Consider the following 18,245-nt stretch of genomic DNA (forward strand, 5'->3'; position numbering starts at 1 on the left):
ACACTTTGGGTAGACTAGAGGGATGGCAAGGTGGCAGTCAGGTTGGCCAAACAGAGAGAGATTGCAATAGGCCCATCTGTTTTGGGGGCCAAGTCTCGTTTGCTTTGTGCTTTAGTGCTTTATATCTGTGCATGGTCTAAAAACTGAACAGATGCCACTTCTGACAAGATTTTTCCAGAGAAAACTAAGCAGTTTTGGTTTGGCTTGAATTTTTTTTTTCATGGGATAGTTATCTAAATATTTTTTCCTGCTGTAGAAGAAGTGGGGAGAGAGGCGGGAAATCCCCCCACCCCCCCCAAATTTTTCATCTCTACTTTATCTCAACCCAGAAAATTTCCAACAATAACAAAACCTGACTTTAAAAAACCTGATACATTAAAAGAAATGCATCATTCAAAGTCACTTTTTGTTGAAGCTTTTCAGATGAAAAGGTTTCATAAAATTTAAGGCTAGAATGGAGTACCCCATAAACTGTTCTGACCTCCTGTATATCACAGGTCACCAACACCACCTGCACAGTAAGCCAAATCAGAATTTGACCAAGTATTACAGCCCTCAAGAGACTAACCTGTTATGTCACAGGCAGAGAACAGGAGGGGTTGAGGAGCACTAATGTCCCAGGCTCCTACAGGGTGGGGAATTAAGTGACAGATCCCAAATGATCCTAGCAGGTTTCTACTTTTTCTAGTAGAGTGGTCAGTTTGGATGAGCTATTACCAGCAGGAGAGTGAGTTTGTGTGTGTGGGGGGGGGGGGGGATGTGAGAGAACCTGGATTTGTGCTGGAAATGGCCCACCTTAATTATGCACATTGTAGGGAGAATGGTCACTTTGGATGAGCTATTACCAGCAGGAGAGTGAGTTTGTGTGTGTGGTTTTTGGGAGGGGGGTGAGGGGGTGAGAGAACCTGGATTTGTGCAGGAAATGGCCCAACTTTATTATCATGCACATTGTGTAAAGAGTTGTCACTTTGGATGGGCTATCACCAGCAGGAGAGTGAATTTGTGTGGGGGGGTGGAGGGTGAGAAAACCTGGATTTGTGCTGGAAATGGCCCACCTGATGATCACTTTAGATAAGCTATTACCAGCAGGACAGTGGGGTGGGAGGAGGTATTTTTTTCATATTCTCTGTGCATAAATAAAGTCTGCTGCAGTTTCCACGGCATGCATCCGATGAAGTGAGCTGTAGCTCACGAAAGCTCATGCTCAAATAAATTGGTTAGTCTCTAAGGTGCCACAAGTACTCCTTTACTTTTTCTAGTGTGTTTTAAAAAACTCCCACCAGACTTGTGCATGGGTACAAATGACTTCTCACTGTGCAAGGCTATAGGGCAGTTGGTCTCATTTCTGAAAAAAACAAAGCCCTCAGATTCTTTTGGGGTTGGAGAAAATCATTTCTCCAGAGTAACTTTACACAAGGTAGCTGCTGGGGGCTGAGATACCACCACTACAAAGGCAAAGACCTCTAGTGGCAAGAAAGCAGAATTGCTGTGGGGGAGGGATAGCTCAGTGGTTTGAGCATTGGCCTGCTAAACCCAAGGTTGTGAGTTCAATCCTTGAGGGGGCCATTTAGGGATCTGGGGCAAAAATTGGGAATTGGTCCTGCTTTGAGCAGGGGGTTGGACTAGATGACCTCCTGAGGTCCTTTCCAACCCTGAGATTCTATGATTCTATTGCTGGATGAAGATAATTGTCCTTTGCCTCCTTGCATCATGACCGTCACTTGCACCAGTACAAAGTAAAATGCTGTCATGCTGATCTGGCCATTATCTGCACTCTGTTTACACAGGTGTAAGTTGTGACACAAGGTGTGGGGCAATGGAGGATCAGGCCCGTAAGCCTCGCATAGCACGGCTCACTGTGTGTGTTAACCCATTAGCTTTGCAACAATATATGGATCAAATACTGTTGAGAGTACCGCCCCTATGACTGGCCCGGGTGATGGAGCCACACCCGTCTACACTGAAACCAGTGATGAATTACAGCACCTGAGGATCTGGTGCACTCTGCATAAAGTGATCCAACCCACTGCCATTTAGGCTTATAAAGCCTGATCTACCCAGGCCAGTACTAGATGTTCCTGGTGCCTTAGATTCTCCTTTTGGTTCTCAAACTGCACCCAGACTCCTGTGGTCACCCACCACCCGATGTTGGGTCTGATTTTATTAAATCATCACAGGTAAAATGTCAAAATAAAAACAAGCCCTTCTCCCTCTCCACAGCTGCTTCAGCCTCTTGCTGGGCTCAGATACTGCGGCTTGGCACCCCTTAAGGCTTCTGCCCTTTGCCCCTAGTGGAGTTGGTCTAGCCAGGCCTGTCTGTCTGTCTGTCTGTCTGGCTGTGGGGTGGGGTGAACCCCTTCCTCTGTCCTTTCTTCCTTAACTGGACCCAGCAGACTTAATTTCATCTGCCTCAAAGCCCATCCCCTAGGTAGTCCCCTTAAAGGGCCAGGTCTCCTTAGGACACCCTGTTTCACAGCTGAACTAAATGGATGTTTGAAATAAAGCATTAGCAGCTCCTCTTGGTTTTCTTAAAACATTTAATCATTAAACTTAAAATAGGCTAAATGATGTTTAATAACCCATGCTTTTAACAATGAACATTGTGTAATGCATGATTGTATGTGTGTTACTATTGTGTGCCAACAAAGACTGGAGACCCATTGCTCTAGGAGCTGTATAAGTATGTAGTAAGAGAAATCCCTGCTTTGAAGAACTTGCAGTCTAAACTAGATGAGAGGCAGAAGGGGAGCTGGAAGGCCAGAGAGGTGAAGTAAGTTGCCCACGGTCACCAAGCAGGTAAGCGGCAGAGCTAGGAACTGAAGCCAGGGGTAAAATCCTGGCTGCCTTGAAATCAAGAGGCATTTTGCCATTGAGTTCAGTGGGGCCAGTATTTTACCTCAGGTCTCCTGACTCCCAGCTTGCTGCTCTGGCCACTAGAGTATCCCGACGCCTGCACTGTATGTAGACTCTGCTACATGGAATGCCAAGGAAGACTCTTCAGTGGGGTCCTGGCTTGACAGCATATAAAACAGCTGGCTGTGGTGTCTAGAGAAAATGCCTGTTTGTCAATTGCACCTATACATTTCTGAGTACTTTCCCTGGATGCAAGGTGCAGCAGCCACTTTATTCAGAGTTAAATGCAGAGAAGTGCTCTAGTTTTTTATTTAGACCAGGAAATGTATAAACAAATCCCTACTGGTTCTGTTAGAAGGGTAAGATAGACAACGCCTGCTACTTCTCTTTCAGCCAACTAACCTTACTGAAAAGCAAATGGAAAAATGGTGGTTAGAAAACTAATATGGCTGCTGTAGTGACCAGTCGAATCTGCAGGGGCAACTCGGCTTAGAGCTTGTGGTTTTGCATCTTTGCTTTAGGGTTTATGCGCTTGGGTGTATTAATTCACACTGACTTGTTGCACATGAATCTGTGCGTATTAGACAGTCTCCAGTAATTGCATATACACCGTAAGTGGTTTTCTGCTTCAGCATGGATCTGCACGTTTACACAGCAGGGACGTCTTGTAGAGTAAGCGCACAACATTCCGTACAGGTATCTTAGGGTGCAGTGCTTTGCTTTGCTTCTGCGCTCTATGCATTGTGGGACTTTTCTTGCTGCACCTTGTGGGATGCTAGCTGGAAGTGAGTAGCATTATGGGATTTGCGGCAAACTCAACACTTCCCTGATTCGTCCCTGTAATGGGGTCTACAAACCCCACACTGAGCGTAGGCAGGACAGGGAGGGGAGCCTCTCCTGTCAGCAGGCAAGTGCCCAGCCACACACTCAGGCAACTGCCAGAGCTGCCAATCATGGAGGCAGGCAATCACAGCTGTGCCCAGTTGAGGAAACTAGGCCTACTATAAAGGAAGGAGAACAAAGGAGGAGGCAGAAAGGCCTGGGACAGGAAAGGGGCAGCTCCCCTGCTTCAGGCTGTCTCCCTGAGCACAGCTTAGAGACAGGCACATGTCCGACTCAAAGAACCGCCCTGACCAGGGGCAAACTAAGGGGATCCTAGCGAGGGCAGCAGCGACCCTCCAAAGGACTGACCCTTCCCCACCACGCCATGATTCATGTCTTAGACTACTATGAAACGTTTGCAGTTAAAACGGGGAAACTCCACGCCAGCAGGGCTCAAAATAGCTGCGTACAGGCATAGGTGGTGGTACAGGCTTCAGACCTGGCTACCATCATGAGGACATACCCAGGGGGCAGCCTGGGTTGCTGCGTCTAACGCTGCTATTTCTAACTGTGCTAGAACAGGTCTGGCTTTCCATGCTGCTGTCCCACCTTGACTGCAGTGTAAACGTACCCACAGAGCTTTGACTCTGCTAGTCTCCACAAGTGACTGGACCTGGTTCTCTAGGGCAAGCCATAGCAGCTTGGTTTTAGACCCAGAGGACCCGTGGTTCAATTCCTTTACGTGGAGAAGTGATTCAGTCCTGAGTGGACCATACAGAGCCTTGTGAAATAATTTCACAGCCGTTCTTGGGGAAATGCAGGGTCGCTTAACTTCGCTTTTAAATATTTTTTTCTCCTCCCCAGAATTTTTCATGGATGGACTGGGCATCTTGCTTGTCGGTTCCTGCAGCGATGTTTCTATCGGTCACCAAGAACATAATCCCGCATCTGATCCCAACCTGACTAAGGTAGAAGACCAATATAAACTGTTCCGGACCAACACCAAAGCACAGGTGCAATTTAAACTATCTTTGCACTACTTCAAAAACCGACTGAAATGCTACTCAACAGGATAACCCTTTTACCCTGCCGTGTGCAATTCCTACGGTAACCTCCCTGATGGCCACAGCAGGAGTACGCTTTGGGCGTCAGCCTAATTGCCTTATTTATGCCACACTGGATGCCTTCCTTTTGCACCTACCTTTCTATAAAAACTTTTTAATGGGCTGAATTTGGGATTCTGGAATCTCTTAGCCCAAACTTGAAATGGACAATGCAGTCGTGTGTGTTATCTGCACTCGGATCCTGCTCCAGGCCTTGCAATGGTGTTTTCTTCATTGCAAAGTTTCCCTGATCAAAGAGTGAGGCAGCTTGGCTAATAATGAGCCAGATTCATCATGGCCCTGCACTGTGTTCTTTCCAGCCAGTGCAGAGTGAAGGGGGGCAGGGCAGGGTAGAATTCCTACTGATTTGATCTGGTAGCACTCCACATCCTCCCTGCAATTGAATGGATTATCAGGGATGCACAGACTGTCTGACTTCTTCTTGGAGGAGTAACTGGAATGAGTGTTCTCAAGTTGAGTGCCAGAAGCACAATGACTTTCATGTATAGACTGAAGTGCTTGGTTTATCCTAAATGGAGTTAGTATGTTGCCTATGCAATATCTGTCGAGAACTTACTGTTACTCCTTACTTAAGGACCGGAGTGGGGATGTTGGAAATCTGGTTTAGTTAAGAAGCTTTCACTTAAGAGGAGGAAAATGCAAACTCTCCTAATTGTCCTGCCTGAATGCAGTCCACATTCATGTGATCTGAGTTCTTTTCATCTGCTAGCTCGTGGCCTATGTGACATGGTGGAGTTCAGTTCCTAGCGGGCAGCTAACCACAGCATCAAAAAACCCCACCATTACCACAATGGTGGGACCTGGGTACTAATCTGAGACAAGAAGTAAATGCCACAAGCAGACCACACGTCATGGCCCCAGCACTAAATTAATATGGTTAGGGAGGAGTCCTGTACCTACTTGCTCCAGTTTTTAAACTTGAATGGCTGCCACGGTCAGTCCCTCGGATTCACTTTATTACTGGAGTAACTGAACGCTCCAACCGAGATCACAGATTTAGGGCCTCATTTTGCTAGACTCTGTACATATGCGTGGTGTGAGACCATCTCTGCCTATGGAGCTTACAATCTAGGTGGAGAAGACTGGGTGGGAGAAAGGCAGCGTTACTGCGGGAGAACTTCGATGACCATGAGTGTCTGTCTGAATTTTTGCCAACACTAATGTTGTTGGAAGGCAAAGTAACAGCAATGTTTTGAAAAGTGACTAATGACTTTGGGTGACCCAGTGAAGACTCCATTTCTAAAGGGCCTACTTTTTAGAGAGTGGGTGCTCAGCACTTTCTGAAAACAAGGCCCCTTGAAGATGCCTTCCACAGCAGGCCCTCAAACTCACTAGCCACTTCTCTCTTTGTACTGCAGTAGCACCTGGAAATCCCAGTCTGACTGGCCCTTTAGGGTGCTAGGTACTGCCTAGGAAAGTCTCTGCTAAACTTTTGTTCTGAGAGTGTTTGCTCCCCAAACCTTATCATCTGAACCTCTGCATTATCTAAATCCCTTCCTCATCTCTCATGTATCTCATGCGGGGGGACAAGGAAATTGCAGAGGTGCGGATAATAGAGAAGAGACCCCTGGCCAGGGCTCAGAGGAGGATGCAGCTGTGCTCCCAGCCGTGAGGGAGGCCACATTGCTGCTGAATGGCTCTTGCCACAGTGCAGGGAGCCTCTGCAGTCCTGCTGTCACTGAGTGAGTGTAGCCAATCCCTGCAGGTGCATGGTCCAGGGAAGGCTGCAGTCCTGGAGCGGCAGAGTACTGGCCGGGGGGTTCTGCTCTGCCCTGCATCTTGTGCCTGCGGGGATCAGGTGGCCCTGGCCCTGCGGCAGTGGTGGGAACCCACTGCAGCCCCACTGTCATGGGAGCGAGTGAGCAGGGAAGAGCAGAGATGCCTGGCCTGGACTGCAAGGAGGCTGCCATGTGGAAGGCTGCTGAATGACACCTGCCCTCTCAATTATCCCAATTCCTGATGGGCCAAATCAAATCTGGGTTCCCCATGCTGTTCAGATAATCAGGAGTATACTGTATTCAGTAACAAAGCTGTAACACTGTGGAGAGTCCAGTGAGGCATCTGTGATAGTGTGAGGCATGCAGGTCTGCTAAGTCCGTGCCTTGAGTTATATCAGCACCCACCCATCCACACCTCCGCATCGCTGACCTCTTTGTTTCTCCTAAGAATGGAGATAAACACACACAGGTGCAGTATAATTTTTGCTTTATTTTTAAAAATGAAACAGTGGAGTAAACCGGTTTCTGGGAAAACCTAGCTGCAATTAAAATGGAGACCACGTCCATCCACAATCACAACTCCAGATCTGAGCCAACTAACCTGCCTCACAAAAGTACCAGGTAAAGAACATGGAGCAGAAGGGGAAAGGGGAGTAGAGAGAAAATAAACAGTCAACCGAAGGGAGGAAAAATATCATTACAGTCAAGTACAACTTTTCGATGAATAGTCTGAAATTGCATTGGATCAGTGACTCGGGGGCCGGGGGAAAGCAGCACTTTTATTCAAAAAAGTGTGTGGAACAATCAATCAGGTGGGCAAGCTATTCCCCATGTCCCCCAGTATCAAGCATGAGGGAGTACAGAACAACATGGCAGCTGACTGGGGATTTCAAAACCAGGATAACTGCAATATGCATTAGTTTTACCTCTCTATATGCACATCTGTGTATCGAACTGTCCTAAGCTTCAGACGATCATGTAAGAAGTCACTTTAGTCGCACAATCCATTCCTGTTTGGTTGTTACTTTTATAATCCAGCCCTGATTGCTTTATCGTTAACCCACGCTGAGTACTGGTAAAAATGAATCATCTAGATTGTACACCACCTAAAAATACTTTAAAGGCATACCATCTGGGTGCCGCTAAAGCAATGTGGTCCGAATGGCAATTGAATGCCAGTCTATGCGAAAATAACCAGTCATCACACGAACAAAGCGTCCGCTGAGACAGAGGAGCGGAGAAAAGTTGTACTGCTGACAGAAGTAAATATCAAAGTTAAAAAGAAAAAAAAAAGTAATGGAATATTGAGCATTTTAAAAAAATTAGTCACAACTGAACAATTTAGCACTGCTGAGGTTTGGAACTTTTACAACGAATGAACACATTAAAGTGAAAAGAAAGCCCATACATTCTATTTTTTTTTTTTTAAAACATTTTTTCTTTGGAAAAAGAGAGTCATTTTTTCCTCTACACTACCGCATGTGGAGTTGCCACTACCTATTTTATTCTATTGTCACTAAGAGGTAGATAAACAAAAATGAATTGGTTATATAAGGGCACGTCCCCTTGTTTGACATGCAGGAAGCTAACGTACTCCATGGCCTGGGGGCTTCACAGAGGGGAGGAGTGGGATTAATCAGTGTGGAGTGAAACTGCAGATCTGTAGGTTTTGTAGTTCACTGGAACAGATCTGATTAAAGGGACAGTGTCAGATTTATTTATTTACTTATTTATTTATTTTTAAATTGGGGAGAAATTCATCTTTAAAGCCAGTGGAGTTTATCTTGGGATGAATTCGATGCATCATTAAAAAGCATAATTTCCTTAACTCTTTTAACACACACTAAATAATTTTGGAAAGACCCACTCTGCCCCAATTTATAGGCCATGCAGTTCTGTTAATTTCCCAGGATGTTAAAGCTAAAGCGATTTTAGCTAAGAATCTAATTTGTGTTCCATTAATGATTTACTTTTTGCACTGTGGTCTGTTTGGCTGCTGTTTAGAATTAATTTAATTTTCAGTTCCTTCCCAATCAGCACACTTGCTGCTGTTTGCAGGTGGGGAAATACAAATTTCCACAGGAATCTATAATTTAAAAAAGTATCCATGGAAACAGTTCTAGTTTGGCCAAATATTGCTTTTTGGGTCATAAAACCAACAGTGTGGGCCTGTGTTCACCTGACACCATCCCTTCAATCATTCACTGTTGAAGATCACCGCTCCTTTAACTGGTACACTGCACAGTTTACACCTTCCCCGCTGCCTTTGGGAATGGGGACACTCACCTCTGTGGTGAGAAGGCGACCGGGCTTTTTCTCCCCTCCCACAGGCCAGTTTAAAAAACGGCCCAGCTTTGCCCACCGACGCTCCTGCCATGTCACAAACAGACCGCATGTCCGAGAGGTATTAATCTTGAACAAAAATTTTAAAAATTCTGTAATGTACAATAAAGCAGCAGGGTTCAAATGCATATTTAAATTAGGGATGGGCCGACTTTTAAAGGGTTCTGATTATCACCCTTCTGGCTGGATGTCTATCTGAACCTCAGGGGCCTGAATGGCACCACGGCTCGTATGTCCTACCCTCCCCAGGCCCTGGCTCCCTCAAACCTGCTGTCGTTTTGACTCAGCAGGCTACTCCACCTTCTACTACCAGGTCTCTTCTAGGGAGTAGAGGGGTGGCACCTTCTCCCTCCTTCAGAGGAGAGCCTTAGCCCTACCTCTGATGCAGCAGGAGCCAAAGGATCAGCCGCTGGGTGTGTCTTACCCGCCACAGCACTGGATTTCAGAGGTTCTTGAGAGTGCCCGGGGGCAAAATCCCCATGAGTTTGGCGGGATCTGATGTATGTTGACTGGTCTCTTAGATTTTACGGTGATGGGATAATCATCGCCCTCCAGAGAGGCTCCCATTGCACCAAAGCAGGCTTCCTAGTCAGATTCCTACAAACGAGACGCCTGTAGTGGAAAAGGAGGAGGCATCATCTGGTCTCCTACTTCACCAGCAAGAAGATCCCACACTGACTGGGAGGGGTAGTAAACTGCCCAACCACGCTTCTCCCTCCAGGAAACCTACCGCTGCGGAGGTTGGAGGGAGACCCTTCTCTGAGCTTTCAGGAAAGGTTCTGTTCGGGGCTTATTTCTGAGCCTAGGCAAAGCTGCAGGGTGGATACGCCCATCCTCTCCCATCTATCATTCAAATCTAATTGTAAGGTTTGAGGTAGTTTGAACATGTAAATTTCAAGCTTGCAGTACCTGCATGTTCTCAGGAATAAAATGATTTGAGAACCTCTCGCTTATTTCATTCGCTCTGTATTTTACAAACTACGACTTAAAAAAAGTGGGGGGACGAGGGGTGGGGGTGGGCAGGGCTGATTCAACCGAATCACGGTGAATTTCTTTCTTCCTAAACAATACTGTAAGGGCCTGATCTGAAGCCCACTGCAGTCTTTATTGACTGCCAGTGAGTTCTGGATCAGAACTAAGGCTGCGATTTCCAAAGGAGTTAGGCATCCGGGCCAATATTTTCAAAAGTCACTCACCTTGACACTGGAAAGGGGTCTGATTTAAAGATAGTGCTGAGCCCCTGCCTTCTGAAAACTGGGTCTCCTTTAAAATGTCCCAGCTTGGACACCCAGTAATTGCAGCATCCAAACAATCACAAGTCGCTTCTGACAATTTCGGCCCTCGATTCTCTGGTAGAATTTGGACACCCAACTCCTTTTACACCTCCAAGCAAAACCCCAGCTGAAATTAACAGTAGCACTGCTGATATGTTCACAGGCCAACCGAGTTGTTCATTCCTTCCAGACCGGTCTCAAGAAGAGAGTGAATTAGAGTTTCAAAAACATCAACTGTGCCCTCTCAGGAGCATACGTGTTTCACAGGACCGCACCGATTTCATTAAAAAGAAAAAAAAGAAAAAAAGCCTCTTGGTTACTGTATGCTTAAAAAAAAGAAGAAAGTTCCAAAAAATTTTTAAAAAGCCTATGATGTGTGTCCCATTTCACGGGAACAGTAAAGCAAATCCTGTATTTGTTTTTTAAAAAAATTAAATTAAAAAAAGTCTTCAACTGTCTCATACCAAGTCTGCGTTTCTGATATTTTTTCCCCAGGATGTAAAAATAATCAAAATATTTGGAGCTAAACATTAAAAAAAAAGACTTTTCTCATACTATATTACTAATGTTTACGGGTTTTTTCTTGCTAAAAAACCAAAACCAAACCAAAATCTAATGCCCAGGAAACATAAAATGTAGCTTAGAGGCAGTTTCTTTTTAATATTTACACTGAATTTGAGTCTCTTTTAATTCCTTAAAAACCTTCCAAGTATGTCAGTTTGGTTAGGTTGCAATTATCACTGCCAGCAAAGGAGCACATCATCCGCCATAGCTACTCAACCATAGCTATATGTAAACCGAGGCACAGAGACGTGAATTTTTATTTTATTTTATTTTTTTATTTATTTATTTTTTGCCCCTAGACCACAAAGCAAGTCAGTAACAGCGCTGGGCACAGAAGCCTGTCTTCTAACCACTAGACTGCACTGCTTCCCTCATTTAAATTCTACACCTTGAAGCTACCTAATGCATTACAGCCTCCCCCGTCCTCCGAAATGAACCCAGATTCTGTCCTACTTTTTATTCCCCTCAAGTTTAAAACCCAGGGAACGTTTTCAAACCTTTGAAAAGGATATACAGGAACCAAACCAACCAATTTCCCTTAGTCGAGGAAATGTGCATGCTGGAGAAACTCTGCTGCTTCTGCTATCATCAAAATGAGGTGCCAGCTCAGATGTGGGCTAATTTAGCTACAACTAACCAGGAAAGAGATCTTGGAGTCATCGTGGATAGTTCTCTGAAGACATCCACGCAGTGTGCAGCGGCCGTCAAAAACGTGAATAGGATGTTAGGAATCATTAAAAAAGAGATAGAGAGTAAGATGGAGAATATCTTATTGCCCTTTATATAAATCCATGATACGCCCGCATCTTGAATACTGCGTACAAATGTGGTCTCCTCATTTCAAAAAAGATATACTGGCATTAGAAAAGGTTCAGAGAAGGGCAACTAAAATGATTAGGGGTTTGGAACGGGTCCCATATGAGGAGAGATTAAAGAGGCTAGGACTTTTCAGGTTGGAAAAGAGGCGACTAAGGGGGGATATAGCGGTATATAAAATCATGAGTGGTGTGGAGCGAGCAAATAAGGAAACGTTATTTACTTGTTCCCATAATATAAGAACTAGGGGCCACCAAATGAAATTAATGGGCAGCAGGTTTAAAACAAATAAAAGGAAGTTCTTCACACAACGCACAGTCAACCTGTGGAACTTATTGTCTGAGGAGGTTGTGAAGGCTAGGACTATAACAGGGTTTAAAAGAGAACTAGATAAATTCATGGAGGTTAAGTCCATCAATGGCTATTAGTCAGGATGTGTAAGAAATGATGTCCCTAGCCTCTGTTTGTCAGAGGGTGGAGATAGATGGCAGGAGAGAGATCACTTGATCATTACCTGTTAGGTTCACTCCCTCTGGGGCACCTGGCATTAGCCACTGTCAGTAGACAGGATACTGGGCTGGATGGACCTTTGGTCTGACCATTATGACCACTCTTATGTTCTTGAGAGACGAGGCATTTCTCTGCTCCTCACCCTGTCCAAAGCCAGCCCTGGCTCTACAGAGGATGATGCTCTTAATAATGCTTCCCTTTTGATTTCAAGCCTAAAGATCCTGCCACTTAACAAGGGTTTGCCTCCAGGGCTTCCGGTGCCTGTTGAACTTTAATAGGGCTGTTGGGGGATTGTTCATGTTTCTTTTTAATTTTTGGTGGACTAGAAATTTATTTGCATCATCAGATCCCTTTTACTTGTTATTCATTTAGGCCTGGGTCAAAGCTCAGTCAAGTCTCCTTCCATTGACTTTGCTGGGCTCTGCAGCTGGTCCATACAAAGGGCTCCTTGCATAACGCTGTTATCAAGGTTCCTTCCGCACTCTGAACTCTAAGGTACAGATGTGGGGACCTGCATGAAAACCTCCTAAGCTTACTTTTACCAGCTTAGGTTAAAACTTCCCCAAGGTACAAACTATTTTACCTTTTGCCCTTGGACTTTATTGCTGCCACCACCAAGCATCTAACCGGTATATTACTAGGAAAGAGTCCGTTTGGAAACGTCTTTCCCCCCCAAAATCCTCCCAAACGTTACATCCCCTTTCCTGGGGAAGATAAAAATCCTCACCAATTTGCATAGGTGACCACAGACCCAAACCCTTGGATCTTAAGAACAATGAAAAAAGCATTCAGTTTCTTAAAAGAAAAATTTTAATAGAGGAAAAAGTAAAAAGAATCACCTCTGTAAAATCAGGATGGTAAATACCTTACAGGGTAATTAGATTCAAAACACAAGAGAATCCCTCTAGGCAAAACCTTAAGTTACAAAAAGACACACAAGCAGGAATATCCATTCCATTCAGCACAGCTTCTTTTCTCAGCCATTTAAAGGAATCAGAATCTAACGCATATCTAGCTAGATTACTTACTAAATTCTAAGACTCCATTCCTGTTCTGTCCCCGGCAAAAGCATCACACAGACAGAGAGAGAGGCTTTGTTTCTTCCTCCCCCCAGCTTTTGAAAGTATCTTGTCTCCTCATTGGTCATTTTGGTCAGGTGCCCAGCGAGGTTATCCTAGCTTCTTAACCCTTTACAGGTAAAAGGGTTTTTCCTCTGGCCAGGAGGGATTTTAAAGGTGTTTACCCTTCCCTTTATATTTATGACAGCTGTAGTCTAGGCTGGTGCCAGAGAACTACAGTAGGTGAACAGTACAAGAAACTGCACAGAACAGACCTGTTGCTTACTGGGAATCACTTCATTGATACTCAAAGCAACTCGGCTATGCAGAGTTCTGCACTCGGAGAGCTAGCTCTCTCTGACTCCTTAAACAGGTGCCTAAGTTCCATCAAAGTCAATAGGACTTAAGCATGTGTAAGTGCTTTCCTGAATCAGGGCCTCAGGGAGGAGATAAGTGATTTGCATAAGTCCACAGAGTAGAAACAGAATTCAAACTCTCTTTGTTTGACATTCCCTGTCTCTACAAAAAAAGGGTCATTGCTTCTTTAAAGCTGCAAACGTTTGGGGCTCAATCCAGCGTTCTTCACGCACCCAAAATTCCCACTGAGTTTGGGGGCACGGGATGCAGGTTCAGCCTCTTGAGAATTGATTTTACCACCACAGATCTTTTAACATGACATTCTAAAAAAGGGGGTTAATTCATGCAGGTACAATAAAAAAGGAGCAAAATGTGATTAAAAATGTGAATCTTTCTAATAGCGATAGCTGGGTTCATATCTCTCTCTCTTTATTTTTTTTCCTTGCTGTCTGCATGTATAAAATTTCTCTCCCATTTCTCTCTCTGTTTTCCTTTCCTTTTCTTACTTTTTTTTTCCTTGTTGCTAAAACACACAGCAATACCTGACTTTCCCCATGTCATCTTGTTGCAGTGTTTAAAGTAACTGCTTGTATGTTCCCTTTATCAAAACTAGCAAGCATTCCTGCAGCTGTGTAATCCAAATTCAGAGACGGTCATAACTCAGGCTATGTCTACAGTATGCGATAGCAGCTTATGCAGCCAGACCTGGGCTAGCATCGATCTAGCTAGCATGATGAAAAAGAGCAATGAAGATAGGGTGCCATGGACTTCAGTGTGGTCTCCCTCGGTACGTACTTGCATTGCTAGCCTGTGCCACTGAATCTTCACTGCTGTTTTTAGCTGTGCTAGCTAACTTGGAGCAAGCGTGGGCACGGCAACCCATGCTGCAGTCACACCTCTGATTGCAGTGTAGCTATAACCTAAGCAAGATGTATAAAGGAATGCACAGAAGAGAAGGTCTGGTCTCCCCTACAAAAACAAATCAATGCATGGGTGGTTCCCGGCTCGCTTCTCAGAGCCTAGATAGATCATCAAATTCCAATAGCCCAATAGGGAGTTAGTGGCAGAGAAAGAAAGAGAACTCAGGGGTCCTGTGAAGGTGATAACTGATGTCAATTCATTTCTTTAGGAACTTGTCTCTCCTGGGCTTAGCCTCTCTTGAGACTCAGGGGTTCTGCCTGCTGGTGGTAGGTCTCTCCAATTGTAGGACCACAGACTACCCTGTCCTCTCCCCTCAGTGATGGTGGATGCAAGTTTACAAGTTCCCATCTGCCTCCTATGTTCTCTCCTCTTCCCCTCCTCCCTCCCAGCACAAGTCCTGCACAGGGAGAGATTCCAGTCTCCGTACCTGGCTAGCATAGAAGTGTCCAATGATTTTTACAATGACTTGCTCGTTCTCATCAGGTGTCTGGTCCCGGGGCACCACCGCCTCTGCAGCCGTCAGGTTCTGCATTTCGCTGACCTACAGGAAAGCAGCAGAGCCCACCCGGTTACTGCACCGTTTCAGGAAGAAGAATTAAAAAAAAAAAACCAAAAACCTGCCCCCCAGATTTTGCATTTCTCCAGCTGGCAAAAAATAATAATTTTTGAGCTTTGCATGGAGCTCAGAGTGTGTGAGAGCTGCCCACCTCACAGGAGGACAGTAACCAGGCCTAGCTTGTGAAATCAAGGATGCTCACAGGCTGCCTTTGCCGACGGCCTCCTCTCTGCTTTGATACTTGTCCAGGGGAGCAGCAATTGAACCTTGGATCTTGAGATAGCCCCGCCTCCTCTGTGGCCCTGCCCTTGCTCCATCCTCTCCTGTGGGTTACCAGCTGTTTCTTCCTTGCTCCTGACCTGACCCTCCTGCCTTCCACACTGGTATGTGGGCCAAGGGAGGAGAACAATCCCCTGCCAGGTCAGCAGAGGAGCTGGGAAACAAAAGCACCAGCAAAAAACCCCTCCAAGCAATAGTCTTGACCCAGGTCTGCCTCACAGCATCCCCTCCTCCCCTCCCGCAGTGACTGCTTCCTAGCCATAATAGGCAATCCTCCAAAGCTTCCACACCTGGGGATGAACCGGTCTCCTAACTCCGCCTCCCTACAGGCCTGATTCTCTCTTTCTCCTTGCTTTCGCTTACAGTTTTGCCTCCTTTGCCGATAACTTGCTCTGCGGCTGAAGCAGGGACCCTAATGTGCGTCTCCAGCTTTACTTCTTCTTTAGGCCCAAAAAAGTTTTCCTCCTTGAGTTTGCCGTAAATTCATCCTTGTGCCTGTGAGAGGGGCTGGGGAAAGTGGTTAAACTCTGCTTGTGATCTCTTGCTGCAGATTAAGCCCATTACTTCTTGTCTTACCATCAGTGGACATGGAGAACACTTGATCACAGTCCTCTTTGTAACAAGCCCTTAACCTATTCGAAGCCTATCAGCCCACCCCCGCACCCCCCAGTCTTCTTTTCTCAAGACTAAACATGCCCCATTGTTTTAACCTTTCCTCATAGGTCACGTGGGTGACCATCCAAGGCATGGTGGTCCATGAGATGCCGTCCATGCCGCAAGCTCGTGGGTGTAGGCTGCCGGAGCGGGAGTGAGCACAGGCGAGCCTGTGCTTGGAGCCCCTGGTCGGCCAGCCAGGTGGTGGGCGATGCTGCCCGGAGCTGCCCGCCTGGTGGGGAGTTGCAGGCAGCAGGGCTTGCCCCTGCGTGGAGCTGGTGGGTGAGCCCCTGGGTTCCCCCTTCCTGTGGGCCTGGTGATCAGGGGATGTACGGCCGGGAGAGCCACAAGCTCAGAAACTCCCCACCGTGCAGCCCAGCCTGGGTGGCTGGAGAGCAGCATCTGAAGGCAGCACCATTGCCAGCAGCAGTGCATCGGTACGGGGGGCATGGTCTGGTATTGCTACTTCTGCAGGGCTGCCGGCAGCGGTGCTGCCTGTAGAACCGGAGAGCGGTGGCTGCTGGCAAGCCCCAGCACAAATGAAGCACTGGGGCTGGGGCTTGCCGATGCTGAGTCCTGGCACCTCAGCCGCTGCTGTCTGGCCACAGCACCGTGTCGCGCTTACTGCTCAGAAAAGTACTTCTGTGAAAAGTCAGTGTGGAGAGTAAGGGGGGGGGGGCAGGCGCTGGGGGGAGCAGAAGGCCCATTTAGGGGCTGCAGGAAACGGGGTGTAGTGGATGTGGGGCCAGGAAGGAGTCTGGGGGTGGGCAGAAGATAGTAATGGGGTGACAGATGGAGGAGATTGGATGGCAAGCCCCCAGACTGGGGTAGTGGTGGGTAGGAGAAATACTCTCCGAGTGGCCAGGGAAAGCCAGTGTTGCATTATTGCCAACTGTTGCAAATCACAGAAGTTTGTGGCCTGCAGGAGGAGCTGTCATGATGACGCAAGAAGCTTTTCTCAGCCCTGTGACTTGCAGGGCTGGGTACTGGGCAGAGCTCTGTGCGGCTGTCTTGCGGCTAAGGACACACAGGCCTGTCCAGCCACTGAACCCCAGCTTCATGTATGCTCCTATAGCAGAGAGAGAGTCCAGGGGCAGAAGGAGGGAGAGGGGAGTGAAGGAAAAGCCTCCCACTGCTTTGGACAGGGCCGGATTAACCTTTTGTGGGCCCGGTGCCAAACATTTTTGGGCCCCCATGGGGGCAATGGAGCCTGGCGAGGGGGCGGGGGCAGTCTCCAGAGTGAGGGGCCGGCCAGGGGCATGTCATGGCAGGGGTGGCCCCGCGCCGCCCAGCCCAGTACGAGGGCACTATTTACAAATCGGCTGTTGCCAGATGCACAATTGCCTGCCTGGCACTGTGCTGCCAGTGTGCCCCTTCCCCTTGGGGGTGGGCCCATGTCACACCACACACCACCACCCTCCGCCCAACACCGGAACCACCCCCCCCCCGATTCCCTCTGACCAGAGCCCCCCAGACCCGCTATGCCCAGCGCTCCCCCTCCAAACCCTGCCACAAATGCACAGTGTCCTGCACAACACCACCCCTGCCCAGCGCCCCCCTGCCCACAGCCCCACCACAACTGCTCAGCACCCCACACAGAGCCCCCACTCCCTAGTGCCCCAACCCAGAGAGATCCTCCCTGCCCCCTTACAGCCCAGCTCCCCCCGGCCCTGCAGAGACCCACGCCCTGCCTCCTGGCCGCACTCACCGGCCTCCTGGGAGGCGACTGTGTCTGCCAGGCTGAGCAGCCAGGGCTGGTCCCGGGGCGGGGAATCACTCCGGCCCTTGGGGCGTGGCGCAATCAGCCACGCCAGGGCCTGCCCCAGCCAGGCTCCCTCAGGACCCACTTGCCTGGAGGGGCCCAGCCAAGCTCTCCCCCCACCCAGCTGGCCAAGACTGGCCAGGCTTCTGCTCCAGTCCCAGGTGGCTCAGCTCCAGGGAGACAGGTGGGGCCCCACAGGTGGTGGGAAGCAGAGACAGCCCGGAGCCGGAGGTGCCCTGGGGTCCGGCCAGGGGGCAGAGAGAAGCCGGCGGGTGGGGCCAGGGGGGTGGAGAGGAGCCCCCGGCTGGCCAGCGGGCAGGCCGAGAGGAGGCAGTGGGCTGTCGGGGTCTCGGGGCACAGGGCAAGGAGAGTAGGCCGGGGCCCCCTCCTGAGCATGGGCCCGGCTCATGGCGCCATTGTAAACCCGGTACTGGCTTTGGAACGTCTCCGCCACTTGGGGTCTGGGGAGGGAGCGTTCTGAGGGAGTTGGTGAGGTGGCGTTGGTGGGTCCAGGGAAGGGGAGAGAGTAAGTGCACCTGGGGAGAGGAGTCCTTTCTGGTGTGCATCAAAGGTTGACTTTTCAATCTGAAATGACCACGCCCAGCCAGAGGAGTAGCGGGGGGTTTAAAAGTAA

At 47.9% G+C, this 18,245-nt stretch overlaps 2 protein-coding genes across 15 annotated transcripts in view; both read left to right on the plus strand.

Annotated features, from left to right (window-relative positions):
* The window catches only part of LOC140903940 (beta-1,4 N-acetylgalactosaminyltransferase 2-like), a 57,867-nt gene extending 48,061 nt beyond the window's left edge, over positions 1-9,806 (plus strand). For all 14 annotated transcript variants that reach the window (XM_073325940.1, XM_073325949.1, XM_073325951.1 and 11 more), the window contains one exon: positions 4,540-9,806. In XM_073325940.1, the coding sequence (XP_073182041.1) occupies positions 4,540-4,751 (212 nt within the window). In that variant the 3' untranslated portion in view covers positions 4,752-9,806. The remainder of the gene's footprint in view (positions 1-4,539) is intronic.
* LOC140903943 (beta-1,4 N-acetylgalactosaminyltransferase 2-like) overlaps positions 1-18,245 on the plus strand; it is a 71,635-nt gene that overhangs the window by 3,328 nt on the left and 50,062 nt on the right. The window lies entirely within an intron of this gene.

Source organism: Lepidochelys kempii, chromosome 27 (genome assembly GCF_965140265.1).
Source record: "Lepidochelys kempii isolate rLepKem1 chromosome 27, rLepKem1.hap2, whole genome shotgun sequence".
Classification (NCBI taxonomy): domain Eukaryota; kingdom Metazoa; phylum Chordata; order Testudines; family Cheloniidae; genus Lepidochelys; species Lepidochelys kempii.